We start from the raw sequence: 18,855 nt of genomic DNA on the forward strand, positions 1-18,855 counted from the left end.
CAATTAACAATCTAGAAGTCAACCTGAATCTCAAAAATTATGTGACGTGTCAATGGCATCACTTTCAGCCTGACAATTTGTAAGGAAATGATCATGTCTGTTAGAATGTTAATTGACCATTTATATGTCAGAGAATTGAATGCTGGGTGTAAATGACCCAAGATTATAAACAAAAATATTCATTTTGGCGGTAAGTAATTAGCGAGTGACGTCATGAATCAAGACTGTCTCAATAAAATATCTGCTAATTTGTTATAGATGAATGTCCAAACAATAATTTTAATAATTTTTAGCTGTCCTCTCTCAGTTTTTGTGCTGCTTACCGACGGTAAAGATCGTAGCTCTTAAGTCGAGCTTGAATAAGAAGAAAAAGTTATAAAAATTAATTAATTATCACCAAAAATGAGTGTTAATATTTTGATAATTTTCTGTGGACTTTTGTGGATGCAAAACTGTGTTGATGCTCAATCAGCTAACTGTGACTATGACATACGAAATTTTTGGACTTATTATTACTTACAACAGGACATACCCAACTATTCCTGCTCTTTACACACAAATATAAAAAGTTCTATTAACAAAGTGACAACAATCAATGGACAGCATGAATCTGGACATGCTGATGATGACGTCAGATACTTGTACATAAGCAACGGTATCAGCCTAAACACATTTTCGTCAATTTTTTGTCAAAAATTTAAAAATCTTCAAGTCATACAGTCAGATGCTGCTGCTGTTTACACAATTGATGGAAATTCATTAGAAAAGTGTGAAAATTTGGAAATTTTGTATCTAAATAGAGCCCAGCTTAACTCCATCCCTAATGAACTGCTCTCCAGAAATCCAAAACTTACACAAATATGGATTATAAGCAGTCAAGTAACAACATTGCCTGAAAATTTATTTTCATCCCAGAATAATCTCAAATACTTATTTTTAATCGGGAATCAAATCAGCTTATTGCCATCAAATATTTTTAATCCACTGATTCAACTTGAACAACTTGTGTTACGGTATAACAAGCTACAGTCAATTGATCCAAAATGGTTTCAAAATTTGGGCAATTTAAAAGGATTAAATTTAGGTGGAAACCAAATTTCATCAGTTCCTGCAGCACCCTTTGGTGTTGTTTTGAAGAATTTAGTTGAAATTTATCTGGATAACAACAAAATCAATCAAATTGATGAGAAATTCATTGACAATACAGCAGTTGATACGATAAATATGAGGGGCAACATATGCAGCAATGCAGAACTATTTGAATTTAAAGAAATCAAGGTTGCACTGAGGACATGCTTTGAGAATTATAAAACAACAGAAAAGCAGCATGTTGAAGTCACTCGTACTCAGCAATGTGGACAGCCAGTCAAAGGAGTTGGAAATATAATTGGTGGTAAATTTGCCACAAGAGGTGACTTTCCATGGTAAGTACAGCATGTACATCAACAAAACTTATAAAATGTCGACGTTCCTTATTTTCAGGGTTGCAGTCCTGTCTACAGCATCTGGTGAATATATTTGTGGTGGAACACTTGTGTCTAAGCAAAAAGTTGTAACTGGTAAGTCTAAGGATGTAAGCTTGGCATGTTTACTGAGGCTTAACACTCAAACAACCCTTCTTACCTCCCTCATTATAGCTGCACATTGCATTCAAAACAAACATGCTCCAAAGCCGACGTTAGCGGGTGAAGTCATCGTTCGACTTGGTATTTATGACCTGGACAAAAAAGTTGAAGTCGGAAGAGCATCTTATGCTGTTCAAAGTATCAATATGCATCCTGATTGGAATACACTCACACAGGCTTTTGATGCTGACATTGCTGTGCTGGTTTTGGACTCAGAAGTCACATTTAGTGGATTTATTCAACCAATTTGTCTGGTTCGGGCTTCATCTGCATCAACTGGTGTCGTTGTTGGATATGGAGTAAGTGAGGACGTAACAAAAATCCATGAAAATATCCCCAAAATACTCGAAACTCCAATTCACAGCAATAAAGACTGTTTTAAGAACAACGAGGCACTTGCGGGAATTTCCAGTGGACGAACATTTTGTGGTGGAACTGGAACTGGAATTGGAGTTTGTCGTGGTGACAGTGGAAGTGGATTGATTGTGACTGATGGAACTACTTATTATCTTCGTGGAATTGTGTCATCATCATTAATTGGTGGACCTTATGGATGTGATGTTGATACTTATTCTGTATTTACGGATGTGACTAAATACATCGATTGGATCAATAACGTGTCCACAAGTCGATTTGACTAATCACAGTCATGACATGTCATACAATTGCTGTCCAGTCTATTATATTATGGACATAAATATATTAATCTTGGCATTTTTGCTAACATTTTTGTAATAATTTGGGTGATTGGAAATAAAAGTTATAAAATTTTAATAAATTAATTGCTGTATTTTTGACCTTTTTGAATCTTACAGGATATTAAGCACAAATTTGAGAACAATTTCATACTTTTATTGTCATATCCATTGAGCAGCACAATACAGTGGAACATTAAGGCTTCACTTCACTGTCTGGTCTATGACAGGATGTTCTACTCGAGCATACATTTTATTGATTATTTCACTTCCAATTCTTAATCGGACATCCTTCTTGTTCCATCTCATGCTTTCCTATTCCTTTTCCCCTTATGTCCATCATATAATAACATTGGGACGCTACTTCCAGTTGCCATTCCTTTACTCTCAAAATCAACACTTCCACCGACACTTTCCTTCATGTCAAATATTATTAACTGACGAGATTAAGTTCTGTGGATGTCTACAGACATTGTTTAAACGCGACAATGGGCACCTGTGCGACCCAGCCAAGGATGTAACTAAGAAAGCTCATCATTTTGGATCGTACTGACGTCAAAGTCCAAAACTGACTGTGATTGAACTTATGAGACCTGCATCAGGCTTATTTGACTCTGACTTGACATCAGTTTCGGTTTAAATCCAAATCCACATCATCTGGTGTGACTCAGAGCTACCTAAGAATGTTACTTAATAAATTAAATCGATCCAATGAGCCACAGCCGCTTTTGGACAGTAATTTAGGAAGTAGAACAAATAAAAATTTGGTCCGAAAAAATATCTGGAAAGGCACACGGCATGAAAATGTCAGAATATACGTCGTGTGTCCTTCGGGCATAGCTTAATACTCATTATAGTCATAGTTGTGGTCACCCGAATAGGACAACCAGTTCCAGGTCGGCGATCCTCTGATTTAATGCCATTTTCAGTTCCGTACCATGCCAGAGTCACATCAACGTGATGTTCCGCCTCTCTGAGTATTCCTGGAACTTATAACTGAAGTGAGTAAAATTCATTGGATGTCCACTCGTGTTATTTAATTGACAATTTGGCAATAACTGTGACTGTATTAATTAAGAACTTATTTCCATTTAACACAGATCAACACATTGATGGATAGAATTCAATTCTCGGGCAATTAACAATCATACAGACATGACAATTGGCACAGACAATTTAAATAGACAGGAATTGGTAAATTAGGGCTGAATGGTCATGTCTGTTAGAATGTTAATTGACCATTTATATATCAGAGAATTGAAGACTGGATGTAGAAGGAAGAGAACTGAATGAAGCAGGAAGTGCTGGTCTGGTTAAGGATTTAAATCCTATGACTGGAAACTATAGGTACGGTTTGATGCTGTAGACCACCTGGAATAGTAAATAAATGAGCCAGTATTGAAGATATCGGTTCCATTGCTTTTAGAGCATTTTCCTTCAGAATTACTGACTAGATAGACAAAAAAGTCAACAGGGGAAGCACTTAGCGGATATCCTAATAGTCCATATTTATTAACACTTTTTTAATACAATTTAAATTATTATTGACATCAAATTCGAATTTTTCGACATTAGACTGTAGAAAAATTCGAACATTTCGAACTCAACTTATTTTAAAATAAAAATTTACGTTACAAAAAAAAAAATTTAAAATAACGGTCAAAAAAAATTTGAATATTAACGACAAAAAATATTTTTTTGAAAAAATTAACGATAATTTTTGACAAAGCCACACTCTGATTGACATTATGCTGACTTCCCATCAGACATGATTGCCTGAAATTGTCGAACCAAATTGTCAATTTGACCTTGAAAATTCCTCTTTAATCTTAAATGTCCATCCTTTTCCCTATCAAGTTCCTTCTTGTATTCATCTAGCTGCTGACTTAACTTTAATGTTGTGCCTTGCAATTCCTGTACATCCATACTTAATTTAGCATTTAATGACTTAAGCTCAGCAACAGTTTGTGACAATTTTTCATCAGCTTCCTTTAGTTCCTCAACATCTCTAATACGTGTTTCGTCATAGATTTCATGCCTTACATCCAGCAAGTTCATCTTAGCTTCATATCCATTTGAGCATTCCTTCAAGCTATTGATCACTTTATCAGAATCTGGAAATTTTAAGACATAATTTTTGATGGATTTCTGATCAGAATTAAGAAAATTGAATGACAAGGAACGTTTAAGGTCTGCAATGGATGCATTGATGTTCCGTTCATAGACTGGATTATTGGCTGCAAATTGATGAATATTTGGATTTGACTTGAAATTTATATAGTCCAACTTGTGTAGATTATCAAGTAGATTTGGCTCAATGATTCCCAACTTGTTGCCGGTGAATTTTATGTAGTCTAAATTATCAAAATCATCAAATAAGTCACCAGGCAGGAAGTCAACATCATTCTGGTCAGAAATGAATTTTTGTAAATTTTTATACTCAGTCATGTCATCCTTACTAATGTCCTTCAACTTTGAATTACAAATGCTCAAAATTCTCAAATTTGGATAAAATTTTGTCAATCCTTTTGGAACTTTTGGACAGTTGCAGTCACGAAACTCAATAAATGTCACATCTGCATCGTATTTTTTGGATAAATGTTGACCGGAAATATCAAATTTTGTCAAATTTTGCGGAATTTCTTGATCTTTGATGATACATTGATAGAATGTTTCACCGGTATTGAAGATAAAGTCCTCAAATGTGCAATTTATGTCCATTTCTAGGTATCAAGTGATCCAACTGTGATGAACTGATGGCTATTGATGAATTTTTCCACTTTTTATTGCACAAAATTTTTGTTTTCAACCGACTGACTCAAGTCCACTTTTGAATGTGTCGATGTAAAGACACAATGAATCATTTTATACGATTGCCAATGTTTTTGACAAATTTTCATATGATTTTCAATGTTTTCGGCAATGTTTCATACAATTGCCAATGTTTTATGCGATTGCCAATGTTTTCGACAATGTTTCATACAAAATTTCAATGTTTTCAACAATGTTTCATACAAAATTCAATGTTTTCGACAATGCTTCATACATATTTCCAATGTTTTTGACAATGCTTCATACATATTTCAATGTTTTCGACAATGTTTCATACAATTGCCAATGTTTTGAGCTTACGAAGATCGATGTTGAAGCATTGACGAATGCAGAATTGAATTTCATAACATTTTCATATAAAATTGTCATATTGAACAGCATGGATATGTGAACGTGGCAAGAATTGAGTAACCCAACAGTAAATAGGCATTAAAAGACATGGGAAAATCATAATCAAAAACTCATTGTCTGAAGGGTTGACGCTTTACAATTAGGATATAAATTGTCAAGATTGACAACCTAACTCAACTTGACGACGGCCCAATAGAAACCACTGAATAAGCTCCTGCTGTTGATGCTCATATTTCATAAAACTATTTGTATATTTATTTAAATTTTGATTATTTTATTCAATGTTTATATGTAATTGTACATCATGTCTATAATATGATAAGGCTACTCTATAGCTTGCATGAGACTCGAATTCAATTCATGTCTACTTGTCCACACAACATTCGTGTCAAATTCAAGCTTTAGATTATCCAACTCATACAGTCAAAGAGCATGCTCACATGGTGGCTGTAAAACAGTTTTGGGCTACTTATTTTGTGTCACGGCACAAATCAGCTCTAGAAAGATTTTACTTGATAGAAGCTTAACAATCTAAACCTGGGGTCGATTTCTCCGGTGGTGTTAAGGTGTTGGTATGGTATGATGCGGTACAATGGTACATCTGATATGACAAATTGACATACCTGTTCCATAGCAATAGTGTGCGCCTGTGGTGTACCAATTCTACACCTGTGTTACTTTATAATAATGCGATGGTATTAATGCACAAAATGGTGCAACATTGGTACGGTACAGGAATATCAATTTTACTATATCAGGTGTACCATTGAGCTATAATAGACAGTAATCCATAATGTAACGCATACCGTGTACCCATACCGTGTAGCCATACAGTGTACGCATACCGTAAACCATACGGTACCACAACCGGAGAAATCGACCCCAGCAGTGTTGTCCACCACATTTTAATACTACGACACAATTTGATGATAATGTACTTAACAGAACGAAACATAATTTTGCTGATCTAATTGCTTTTGTAGACCGTAGACTGAATGTTGCATGTTGCAAATTGAATGCTTTTTCAATGTTTTAGACACAAATACGATAGATCCTTTCGATGTATAAATGCTTTTAATTACGTTTTGTTATTGTCTTCCAGACAGCACGTAATAAGTCAGTGTTGTCCAAATTATGTGCCGCGATACATTCATGCATCACTAAAATGCCATGATCCGCATTTCGTGTACGATTCCAATCATGATTAATCACTAAGGTGGGCCATGTCACGAAAAAAGGTTGTGCAGCGCTGAGCAATATTTCTACATAAATAATGATGACCTTTTGTAAGGGTCGACATCCAAACAGATTTTAAATCAATTTAAATCTTTAGATTACCGAGCCCTGATCAAGGGCTTAGTAACATTGAAGGGACAATGAGGGGTAAAATGGAATAGACGATTCTGTCATTATTGGAGCAAGTCCTTTGTGACTGAATGGTTAGGATACAGACTGGATATTTGGATCATTCTTGAGTTTGATTCCCAACAGGAGCTGATCACTCGAAGGGTTTGGATAATTGTTCAGGTAAGAATTCGGGTAAGAGTTCGGATAAGGGTTCGGTTAAGGGTTCGGATAAAGGTTCGGATAAGGGTTCGGATAAAGGTTCGGATAAGGGTTCGGATATAGGTTCGGTTAAGGGTTCGGATAAGGGTTCGGGTAGGAGTTCCTCCACACTGCCCTAAGACATCTCCCAATTGTAGACGTACACCGTGAAACCGACCCTTGATTAAGAACCAGATCATCACCACATTTCAAACGTTGCTCCTTCCAGTTGATCTTCTCTCGATTCTCTCATGAGATAAAGCCACGTGGAATAAACCGGCATAATATCAGCATAATCTAGACAACAATTCACATGTAAATTAATCCAATTGATATGCTGTTTTATTCTCTTTTTGTTTAGTCGTTGTTTACGTTCTTTTCAGATATTTTGAATGCTAATTAAATGAGATATTTCCATGTTAACTCAACAGTTGTTGTTTTTCAGGTTTATATGTCATTATTGTGCCAAAATTCAGTCAATTGAGTGGTGTTTTTGTGATTTTTTTGGTCAGATTCTTTTTGATCCATTTTGATAAAATTTTAATGCAATTTTATCGCAAAAAATGAGTGAAAGTAAAGACAATATTGATAATATTGGGAAATATTTAAACATTAATGAAGAAATTATTGAAAAAAATGAAATTGAAGGTCAAAATTGTGAGTATATAAGACTTTAATTACCATGACAAGGAAGTGTGGCGTATTCTGACGTGCAGAAGATATTTAACACTGTATTGACAATTATTTTGATTAATTAAATTAAATTTAGAATTGACTATGACTTGTGCTGTTTTGTGAATCATAAATTATCGCACAAATTGTGTCCGTTCATCTCAATACGCTTCTGCTTCCTTTTTTGTTATACCATATGTCTTAGCCAAAATTCGGAATTACCAACTCTGGTGACACCCCTGAAGTCATACCGCAAACTTCTCCTCTTACCCAACCATCTGTCCAACCCTTACCCAACCCTTATCCAACCCTTACCCAACCCTTACCCAGCCCTTACCCAACCCTTACCCAACCCTTACCCAACCCTTACCCAACCCTTACCCAACCCTTACCCAACCCTTACCCAACCCTTACCCAACCCTTACCCAACCCTTACCCAACCCTTACCCAACCCTTACCCAACCCTTACCCAACCCTTACCCAGCCTCAACCTTTACTCAGCCCTTATCCAACCCTTTTCCCGAACCCAAACGGAAACCGAATCCTTACCTCAAACCCTGACTTCGAACCCTTGCACGAACTCGTACCCATATCCGATCCTTTGCTTAGTCTTCTATCCGAAAAGAGGAAAGATGAGGTTTGGGAGGTATTGTTGACTCTCCTGTTCCCCACATTCACCCTTAATATAAGCTCAATAATCCTCAATAACAGTTTAAAAAAATCTGGCAGAATTCTGGTAGAATTAAAAATCCGGTAGAATTCTGTATTAAATCTGCCAAGAATCTGTACAAAACCTGTTAAAATTCCTTTTGAAATCCGACATAAGTCTTTATAAATCAGGCAGAAATTCTCAGAATTTTAGTAGAATTTTGTAGAAAATCCGGTAGAATTCTGTAAAAATCCGTCAGAATTCTGGAAAAATCTGACAAAATTCCTCATAAAATCTAAACTCAATAATCCTCAATAATAGTTTAATGCCAATTTATAATAAAAATTTCCCTTTTTTTTCCCCAACAGCACTTGAGCTTGTCAATGTTCTATGCAACATTGACAACACCGTCAAATCTGACGTCAGCATGTCCACAGAATCAGATTTACATCTCAAAAAACCCAATATTGTCATAAACAGAATTAATATTGAGAGTTGTGCTGGTTTTAAGCATGCCGTTGATTGTTTAGCAATAAACAAGGATCTACAAGAATCTGATGACGTCATACTGGCTACGCTGCATTTTGATGATGATTTTGAAGACTTTACATCGACTGAGTTGAATGAGCTTGGAGATTTATATCGAAATAAGTCAGTTGTGCTTTGTTGTATGTCTGATAAATTAAACAAGTTTTTAATTTATTGGAAGTCAAAGGAACTTGGCTATTTCCTGATAACGAGGCACCATGAAGACATTATGCTGGATAGTGATGCTGAACTTTATGAATTTGTAGCGGAATTCTTGGCATGGGAGCTTGGGTGTGGATATTTAGGTATGTGAGATTGTTTTGTATAAAATCTGGTAGAATTCTGCAAAAAAAAATCCGCCAGAATTCTGGAAAAATCTGACAAAATCCCTTATAAATGCCATCAGAATTCTGACAAAATCCGTTATAAATTCCATCAGAATTCTGACAAAATTCCTGTCGGTCCACACTCAAACTACTAATTATATCCTCATTTCAGGCATCTCCAGCACATTCAAAATCAGCGAGGAAGCCAATCAATTCGACATCATCTGCTTTGCAGATTCCCGTCACTACAATCTCCTCCTCCTCGCATGTGAAGCTGGTCGAGTCAGTTTAGCCATTCGCCTCTACAAATACGGTTTAAGTGCTGACGTTCCTGGTCAAAATCAAAATATTCAGGATATAGCACTACAAAATGGTCATTTTCAGCTTATTCAGGCATTATATGGAGAAGATGTGCCACTGCCCGTACCCGGAAGTATTAAGGAATATCCAGATAATTTTATGGAATTTATTGTACAGCTTGAAGACTTTTTCAACATGATTAAGGCAGACGATCTTGAAAAGCTTGAAAAAATTTACTTCCAACTTCCAAAAACACGTCATTTATATAATTTTGGCAGTGAATCAGCCCTAAAGGTAGCCATCAAGTCATCATCCTTTAAATGCTATGAATTTCTCGTCAGTCATCGACACACATTTGCACCAAATGAAGACCCAGAGGAGCTCTACGAGGAACTTGAGTACGAAGACCAAAAAATTCTGCGGGAAATCCACAACAAATACACACAAGAGTCACCCGACAAGCACATCAATGTCCTCATGACTAATTCCTTTATCGCCCATGATGTTGCCGATGCTGAGCACAAGTTGAAGATTGTCCGTAAAGCATATCGATCACTAAGTTCCAACAGCATCATCCGCATGGTCCTCATGGTCGTCGCAGCATCAAAAAACTTTAAAATTATCTTCGATTTCAACCGCGATTCCGTTAATGTTGCTGATCCGACAGCTACGTCCAATACACAAGGTCTATTTTATACATCAGGCAGGATATACATCGGTGCTAAGCAGCTCCTCAATGAAGCTACATCATGCGAGACATTAGCTATTATTGGACATGAGTTGTGTCATTATGCCATGAATCTGGTCTACGGAAATGACGCAAGACCTTACAAAGTCAACGACAACAAGACAATCCAGGAATTTGAGGACATATCCAATCATTGTGCTGCAAATATAGACAAAGAAGGTGCTGTTAATGCTGTCTATGAATATTATCCACCGGACATGCATCATGCTGAGCTGATTGTTCGTGCTGTACATCTACTGGCGCTGTATTCAAAGAATCCTGAAAAATTGACGGAAGTACGCGGAATTTTCGGATGCCTTTTTGACTTTTTCGAGAAAATTGTTGTGCCTGACATGAAGGATGCCATGCCGGAAATTGAAGGACGTGCTGAAAAGGAGATTCTCATAAAAGATAAGAAAATTTCTAAATTTAAAAAAATTTCATTAATTACTGGACTTATGGCTGTTTTTGGGTTAATTGGTGCTATTTTTGTTGGATTTAAGCTGTATAAGCCTGACTATAAATTCACTGGACTGTCAATGACTGAGAAGATTTCAGTCATGAATTCATCTGTTGTCTATAAAAATGTTGAGGTTAAGTTTAAGGACTTGTTTATTGATGGATCAATTGCCTATGAGAAGCTCACGTCTGATCATATTGGGCAGGTCCTGGATGGATCAAAGTTGAACTTTAATGATCCATATTTGCACTATTTAGATGAGCTTGTTGTCCTTAATTGGGGTAATATGACGGATAAGTTAAAGGATAAATTCCTAACCTCAAATTTTACATTCCAAAATCAGACAGTAAGGTTCATTGACCTTCATGTCCAGGCATCTAAGTCATTTGATGTCCTGACATCTCAGACTATTGTGGATGTCCTTAACGGTAATCAGCTGACTGTTGATAAAATGATTAAAAATCGGACGAAATTTTATGTTGAGCGATTCTTTTGGAATGAGGACATCCTGTACATTTATAACGAGTACAGGAACGGCAATGACTGGTTAAATGAGACACAATTTAGGGAATATTTTGATCAATTTGTGGATCAAGACATAAGTGAGTATGTCCAAAAGATGGCGGATATAAAGAATAAATCGAATAATCAGATCCTGTCCTACTTTGTGTCCAGTGCCGACAACTCATTGGACACCCTTCTTAATTTCACATCATTTCATGATAATTTCGACAAGATCCTCAACATGACAGAGTCCACAAAAATCTTCATTTTATCATCAGAAGCTGGAACTGGAAAGACAATTAATTTTGAGCAATTTGCCATAAGAATCAAGCGGAAGTACCCGACTAAGTGGGTGTCCTACATTGACCTTAAAGAGTATACAAATCTGTACCTTGAAAATGGAACTGTTGAGGATGTTGAAGGTCTACTGACCGACATACTCAACCTAACCTCAAAATCCAAATTTGATCAGACAATATTCCATGAACTTTACATGTCTGGGTCAGTTGTGCTGCTTTGGAATGGATTTGATGAAATTTCACCGACTTATAATAAATTCATACTTGATACAATCGTGTCCATCCATGGAAGTACATCAAATGTCCAATTTATATGCACAAGACCATTGTATAGTCAACAGCTTGTTGAGTCCTTAAAAGTCCTTCCATATACCCTCATATCCTTCAGTACCGACCAGCAAGTTGAATTTTTGACGAAATTCTTCAAGTCCAGGAATATTGTGGATTCTCAGGTCCAGGTCTACATTTCCAAGACCTTAAAAATTGTCAAATCCTTAAAGTCAAAAACCGCTATAGCCAAAAAGGTCGAAGACTTGAATACACCGCTCATGCTTGAAATGATTGCTGACTTAATCTCAGAAAATGACGAGATCTTCAAGTCTGAAAATATTTATCAAATTTATCAAGCTTCTGTCAATAAAAAGATCAAAATTTGGCTCAAAAATAACAAATTTGCCGAAAATTTCACAGCTGATGCACTGACTGAATATCCTCACTTCCATACAATTGACATGTACCAAATGTATGCGATAAAAAGTGAATTACGGTTCATAAGTCCACTGACCCATCTCGTTGCCGGAAAATTAAGAATAATGCGTCAAAAAGTCCCAAAGGAACTAAACAGCGTCGAAATATCACGAATGGGTATCCTGTACATTAACGGTAAAAATGAATTTAAATTTGCCCATAAAACATTTGCTGAATTTTTTGTTGCTCGATTTTTAATTGAGAATATTTATGTACCGGATAATAATGTTGATACTGACGATGCTGTTATACTGTTTCACTACTTCCAATATATCACAGAATTCTATCAAGTTGATCAAGTCATAACGACAAGATTTATGATATCATATCTACAGACACAGACCGGCAATGACGGTTTTGACTCAAAAATTGTCGACATTTTAAAGCGAAAATTTTCAAGAATTTTTTTCAATATTTTGAGGGCAAAACAGGCTGATGCCTTTAAATTTCTATTTGAATTCTTTAAAAAGGATCATAAGCTGTTGACAGACTTGCTGGAAATTGATGAAAATGAGACATTGTATACAGCATCATTTAATTGTGCTTATTTTCCGGAACTGATTGATAATTTTGATAGAAAAGTCATTAAAAGTTTGGGGAAGCAATACCTGACGGCTGATGAGTATGACAAGTTTGTGCATGGCAGGAATCAAAAAGGGATTATATTGTATGGATTGTATGCGATTAATAAGCAGTTAGTGGGTCGGGGTAAGCCTAGGACTGTCTATCATGATGACTATGACTTAAATGAGGACATACTGAACAGTGACGACTTAATGGCTGTATTAGAGGCAATTATTAAATTATTGACAAAAAGTGAGGTTAGGGAACTGCTCACATCCATATCCAGTCCATTAACATACAAAGAATTTTATTTCCTTAAGCGTCAACAGTTCTGGAATATTTCACAAAAATTTCTATCCAAAAATGACCAAAAACTTCAAATTTCAAATATTTTCTATGGAATATCAAGGCATGATGATGATGGATCCTACTACCCGTACCTATTTAATCATACTAATGACGTAGTTCCATCATCTGAGATCTTCAATCTCTTTGAATCCAGGAACATCCTCTACAGATCCGTACACAATTTTAAGCCATTTTGGGACTTTTTTGTCAGTCACACGACAATCGAACAGCAACGTGACATGCTGACTAGGAAAATTGACGGTGAATGTTACTATTACTACCGTGATTCCCCGAATCAGAAGTGCTATTTTTATCCGTCCTTTAACATCCTTCATGTGACCCTAACCAGTCAGCATTCAAGTCCATCCGAGTCAGTCACTGCCTTTGAGATTGTTAAGGACATTTATGTGAAATTATTTGATAAATCTGAGCTTCAAAAGATGATTTTAGACTCAAATGACTTTATGCCTTACATGATCAGGTTCACGGAACTTGAACGATGCACTAAGGTTGCTGACTTTTTAAAAGATTTGTTTACAGGAAGTGAAGGAAAATTGAAGGAATTTTTAAATCGACGAATAACGCCGACTAATTTTAATATTACTGGATATTTGGATAGTCTTGGTGCTGATAATATTGGTGGTAATCTTATAGTAGTGTCAGATATGCTGGATTATATTGATAAATTGCAGGGGATGTCCGAAGTTGCAGAGCTGTAGATACAAAAAGATGCAGACCGTGCTAAAAGGCAAAGGACAAGCTTTTAAGCCAGAGCTGCAAAAAAAGGCACATGTGACAGGCAAAACCGTACAAATTCTTGATAATTTGTAAGGTTTTTCTTTCAAAACCATATAAATTATTAAGAATTTGTACGGGTTTTGCCTGTCACAGGTGCCTGTTTGTAACTCTGCTTTCAAGAGCGTGATGTTCTTAAAGACATTAGCTATGCATGCTCATAGCTTACTATTTTCTAAAAAAGAATGTCTCTTTGCCTGTTAGGTGCCTACAGTTTAAGACGAAATTCAGGTAGAGCTCGAAGTCAACTTGAATTTTTGTATGGAAATGTCTACTCAAATCCATATAAAATTTGAGTCGATTTTGAGCTCAAGCTGTAAGGTACAGTCCAGAGTGTGCCTTTCTCAAAAACAACCGTTAATTTTTTTCAATAAATATATTTTGTCGTTAAATTTCAAATTTTTTTTGACCGTTACATTTCCTTTTCTTCGTAACGTAAATTTTAATTTTAAAAATAGTTGAGTTCGAATCGACAGTCTAATGTCGAAAAACTCGAATTTGAGACGGCCACACTCTGGTGCAGTCTGAGACTGCATGCCTGTGCAATGTCTAAAATATAGAAAATGCAGCCCTACGGTTCATAGCTTAAACCCTAATAAATTATAAATTATAGTAGTTTATTAAAATTATTGCAGTGGCTGACAACCTGTGTGCTGCGGAACATTAGAGTGCCTTCAAAGCAAGCATAAATCGAACTTCCGGGTGGAAATAGGTTGACTCATAATTTACAATCAAGCCTGTTTGACATTATTGAAGTGTTTTTCGATCCTTTTTGAGTTACAGCACTTTATAGTTGAAGAAATTCTTTACGTCACACCCGAACATGTCCTACAGCACACAGTTTGAACAACACTGCATTATTTTATCAAATCAGAGTTAGAATTAGAGACAGTGAGCATACTTATCTAAATTACCATGCTCATCACTATATTTAATCAATATATTTCCGCACATTTAATCTTATGGATATCCGTAGCAGACAAAGAGCGCTTTCAGAATTAGAGGGGCATCAGGGGCATTAGGGTCACGGGTCGCTCCTCCTTGAATTGAAAAACCGTTTATTTTGTAACGTATTTTTTATTTTTGAATTTTTTGTCTGCTTCCTTAAAAATTTTTGAAAAAAAAAAAGTCAGCTCCCCCTTAGGAAAACTGTCTGTCTACGCCTCCCCTGCCTGCTGCCTCAAATTGTAATTAAACAATTAAAAAATATTAATAAATTCTTAATAAAAATGTTTACTTTTTTATTGTCTGTGCTTTTTCATGTGCTTTACATGCTGTACTTTTGTCTTATATACTTCACAGCAATAATCACATTGATATGTCGTGACTGATTGCTTATATTTGTGCCTTTTTAGGACGACTTTTTCATTAAATTTCATATCACAAATGTCACATTTGAAGCTGCCTGGATTCACGTGATTCTGCTGGACATGGACATTCAAGTCGTACTGAAGACGGAATTTACGGAAGCAAATTTCACAGCTGAACTTTTTTAAGTGAACTTTTTCATGTCTTTTTAGGTCCTTGTGAGCTTTAAAGTCTTTTGGACACAATTTACACTTGAAGTTCCTGACATCAACATGGAAGTCCCTCAAGTGTTCCTTTAGTGACTCATGCTTGATTTTTTTTTGACAAATTGGACACTCAATACGGAATTTTGGAATTATTTCTCGATTTTTCCGGCCAGCCCTCCTCGTTTTCTTCAATTTTGATCCACTTAGCAGCATGTCTGTCCAAAGGCACAATTAAAATTTTGCATGGCTTTAAAATAGACACGAGTTCCAAATCAGGTTCGATTTTGATATTGTTGAGTATTTGTGGATTAATGGCTGTAAATTTGTTAGCAATTGATGATTCTGATGACGTCACAGCTTCTTTTTGAGGAACTGACAGTTTGGAAATTGGCTGAAAAAATTCTGAAATCTTTTTTGACATCTTTATGAGCTGTCGGTGTCGTAATTGGATGTTGACTAGCTGAATAATTGAAATATTGATGCTTATCATTTGTATTTAATTATTTATTGAGATTTGAGACACAGGTAAATTCTTATGCTTAATCTTATTACTACCTACAGATTTTAACAGTTTCATACACTCATGAAAAAAATTTAAAAACTGTTTTTAAAAATTTTTACAGTTACATAAACTTACTTTAAAAAATTTAGAATAAATTAAAAAAAATTGAATAATTTAAAAATTTTAAAAAATTTAAAATATTTGAAAATTTAAAAAAATAAAAAAATTTAAAAAATGCAAAAAAAAATTATAAACAATTTAAAAATTTTAAAAAAAATTTTAATAAATTTAAAAATTTAAAAAAAAATTTAAAAAATTTGAAAACGTTTAACATAATTTAAAAATTTAGAATATTTAAAAAAAAATAATATAATTAAAAAAATTAAAAATTTGAAATTTTGAAAATTTTTAAAAAACTTTCATAAGATAAAAAGCGGGAAGAATTTAAAAAAATTAGAACACAATTTTAATTGTTTAAAATATTAAAAAAAAAAAAAAATTTAAAAAAAAAAAAAAAATTTAAAAAAAAAATAAAAAATTTAAAAATTTATAAAATTTTAGAAAAAATAAGTTAAAAATTTAAAGAATTTGAAAAATTTAATTTATTTTTCATTTTTTTAAATTTTTTTAAATTTTTGAGTTTTTTTTAAATTTTTTAAAAATTTTTTTAATTTTTTTAAATTTTTTTTGTAAATTTTTTTCATTTTTTTTAATTTTTCAAAATTTCTTTTTAATTTTTTTAAATCTTAAATTTTAATTCAATTTATATAATCATTGCTTACAAAATCTCTCACATCCCACTGTTGTAATATTTCTCTATAATCATTAGAATTAAGCAACACTTTCGCATAATTTTCATAAATTTTCCCATTTTCCTTATGTCCCATAAGTCTAACATTTCCCATGAAAAACTCTCGAATTTCCTCATAAGTAAAATTTTGTTCAATTAAAAATTCCATAAAATCATTAAAATTTTCAATATTTTTCAATATTTTCACATCAAACCTAAACTTAATCACATCCATGACTGCCTGTAAGTAGCTGTCATTCCACCTATGATGCCAAAAAATTGACAAAAAATTTGCATTTTGAAATTTTCCATTAAAAATTTTCATTTGATTTTCCAAATTGAAATTTTCCATCGCAGTTCTCATAACGGAATCAATTCCGATGTCTGAAATTTCCAAAAATTTGTGGAAAAATGTCCGATTTTCCTCAATTTTCCACAAAAAATTGACAATTTTTGGGTCTTTTTTGAAAAATTTTGTCGGAATTTCAATTTTTTTTGGATCAAAAATTTTAATATCGAAATTCCTAAAATCTGGCACTGGCGATGCCAAATAAATCATCAAGTCTGAATATTCTTGTGTCAAAATGTCCCGAAAAGCTGAATTAAAGGAAGTCTTACTGACTTTACAGTCTGTAAATCCAGCAATAAATGCTTTAACAATTTGACTATCAAATGAAATTTTAAAGAAATAATGGAACAGGAATCTAAGCCTTAATTCAGCCTCATATGGATCTAGTTCCTCATCATCATTAAAATTGTAAATATTATCATAAAAATATTGCGAAATGAAGAATTTTTCGACCATTTCATCCTCAAACTTAACCTCATTCTCAATTATGTACACAATTCCTAACCTCAAAATTGACTTTAAATCCACAACATTACTTCCATTATGGATCATTAATCTGGTATATGTGAATACATAATTACTAATCATTGGATCAAAAAGACCATTTTTAAAAATTGGTTTTAATGCAAAATATTGAAGGGTTTTTTTGACGTCATTTATGGATGATCCCTGAATATTTTTGACAATTTTTTGAAAATTTTCTTCATAAATTTCATATAAATTCAAATTTTTTTCAAATTTTAACGACTTTTTTGAATTTAATTCAATGAAAATTTGGAAAATCTGAAGATTTCCATCAAAATTATCCAAAATTTCCACAAGTCTTGGTCGAATTTCCCCGATTTCCTTTCGAATTTTCCACCATTTTTCATAAATTATGGATGAATTCATAAATTTTGACCCCGCAGCATCAATAAACTTATCAATATAATTAATCTGATCATTTTTATCAAGTTTGACTAAATGATGAGCCTTAATATCCAATTTATATGTTACTGTATCCTCAAGATAGGACCTAGTAGCAATCCACTGCTTATTATCCGTCAATTTTGACACAATTTCAATTAAATTCAACAAATTATCAATTTTCTTCATTCTAGCTATATCCAACACAATTTCATCAGTTCTACCTTCAATATTCTGACCCTCCTGACCCTTTAACCCCAACATCCCATCCATACCAACCCCATCAACTCCATCCCATAACAAAATTGAATCATTTGACATAAATTTCATCTTAAAAATTTCAATTTCAATTTTTGAGGTTAAATTTAAAATTTTTAATGCCAAAAAGTCAGCAAGTGTCGTTAAATTAGCTGGAATATCCTGTAGAACTTGAATGTGCTGCTTCAGATCGACATAAGACAGCCATTTTAATGGAAATTGTTGCTTCAACTTCACTGCCATGTGACGAAAATATGTCGACTTTCCAGTTCCTCCTTTGCCGGACAGAAGTAAAAGTTTTATGGATGTAAGGTTGCTGAATGTGAGAATTTTGGCGGTTCCTGGAATTGTGCTGATGATGTTCCTATCGATGTAGAATTTAGACAGCATTTTGACACCTTTGTGGATCTAAAAATGTTAAGAAATGTTAAGCTATGGACATGATTGTGGATTTTATGGATATTTACATTCAGCAGTGGCTGTCGAACCTTCATTTTCATGTGTTTTATGTCCTTACTGTCTTGATGCTCAACTTCTCGTCTATCTGCATCATCTTCAGCATTATTGTC

At 34.2% G+C, this 18,855-nt stretch overlaps 2 protein-coding genes across 2 annotated transcripts; both read left to right on the top strand.

Moving 5' to 3' along the window:
• The first annotated feature begins 329 nt into the window (after nucleotides 1-329).
• Nucleotides 330-2,407, top strand: LOC139087980 (uncharacterized). The gene is made up of 3 exons (XM_070636964.1): nucleotides 330-1,424; nucleotides 1,483-1,559; nucleotides 1,638-2,407. The coding sequence occupies exons 1-3, from the start codon at nucleotides 403-405 to the stop codon at nucleotides 2,264-2,266; spliced, it is 1,728 nt and encodes a 575-aa protein (XP_070493065.1). The 5' UTR covers nucleotides 330-402; the 3' UTR covers nucleotides 2,267-2,407.
• A 5,117-nt stretch (nucleotides 2,408-7,524) lies between these two features.
• LOC139087972 (uncharacterized) lies at nucleotides 7,525-18,852 on the top strand. Its single transcript, XM_070636949.1, has 5 exons — nucleotides 7,525-7,705; nucleotides 8,738-9,202; nucleotides 9,396-15,757; nucleotides 15,812-16,006; nucleotides 18,223-18,852. The coding sequence occupies exons 1-3, from the start codon at nucleotides 7,612-7,614 to the stop codon at nucleotides 13,889-13,891; spliced, it is 5,055 nt and encodes a 1,684-aa protein (XP_070493050.1). The 5' UTR covers nucleotides 7,525-7,611; the 3' UTR covers nucleotides 13,892-15,757; nucleotides 15,812-16,006; nucleotides 18,223-18,852.
• Nucleotides 18,853-18,855: the final 3 nt, after the last annotated feature.

Source organism: Chironomus tepperi, unplaced genomic scaffold (genome assembly GCF_022539635.2).
Source record: "Chironomus tepperi strain 1889 unplaced genomic scaffold, CSIRO-AGI_Ctep_v1 contig_158, whole genome shotgun sequence".
Taxonomy (NCBI): Eukaryota; Metazoa; Arthropoda; class Insecta; order Diptera; family Chironomidae; genus Chironomus; species Chironomus tepperi.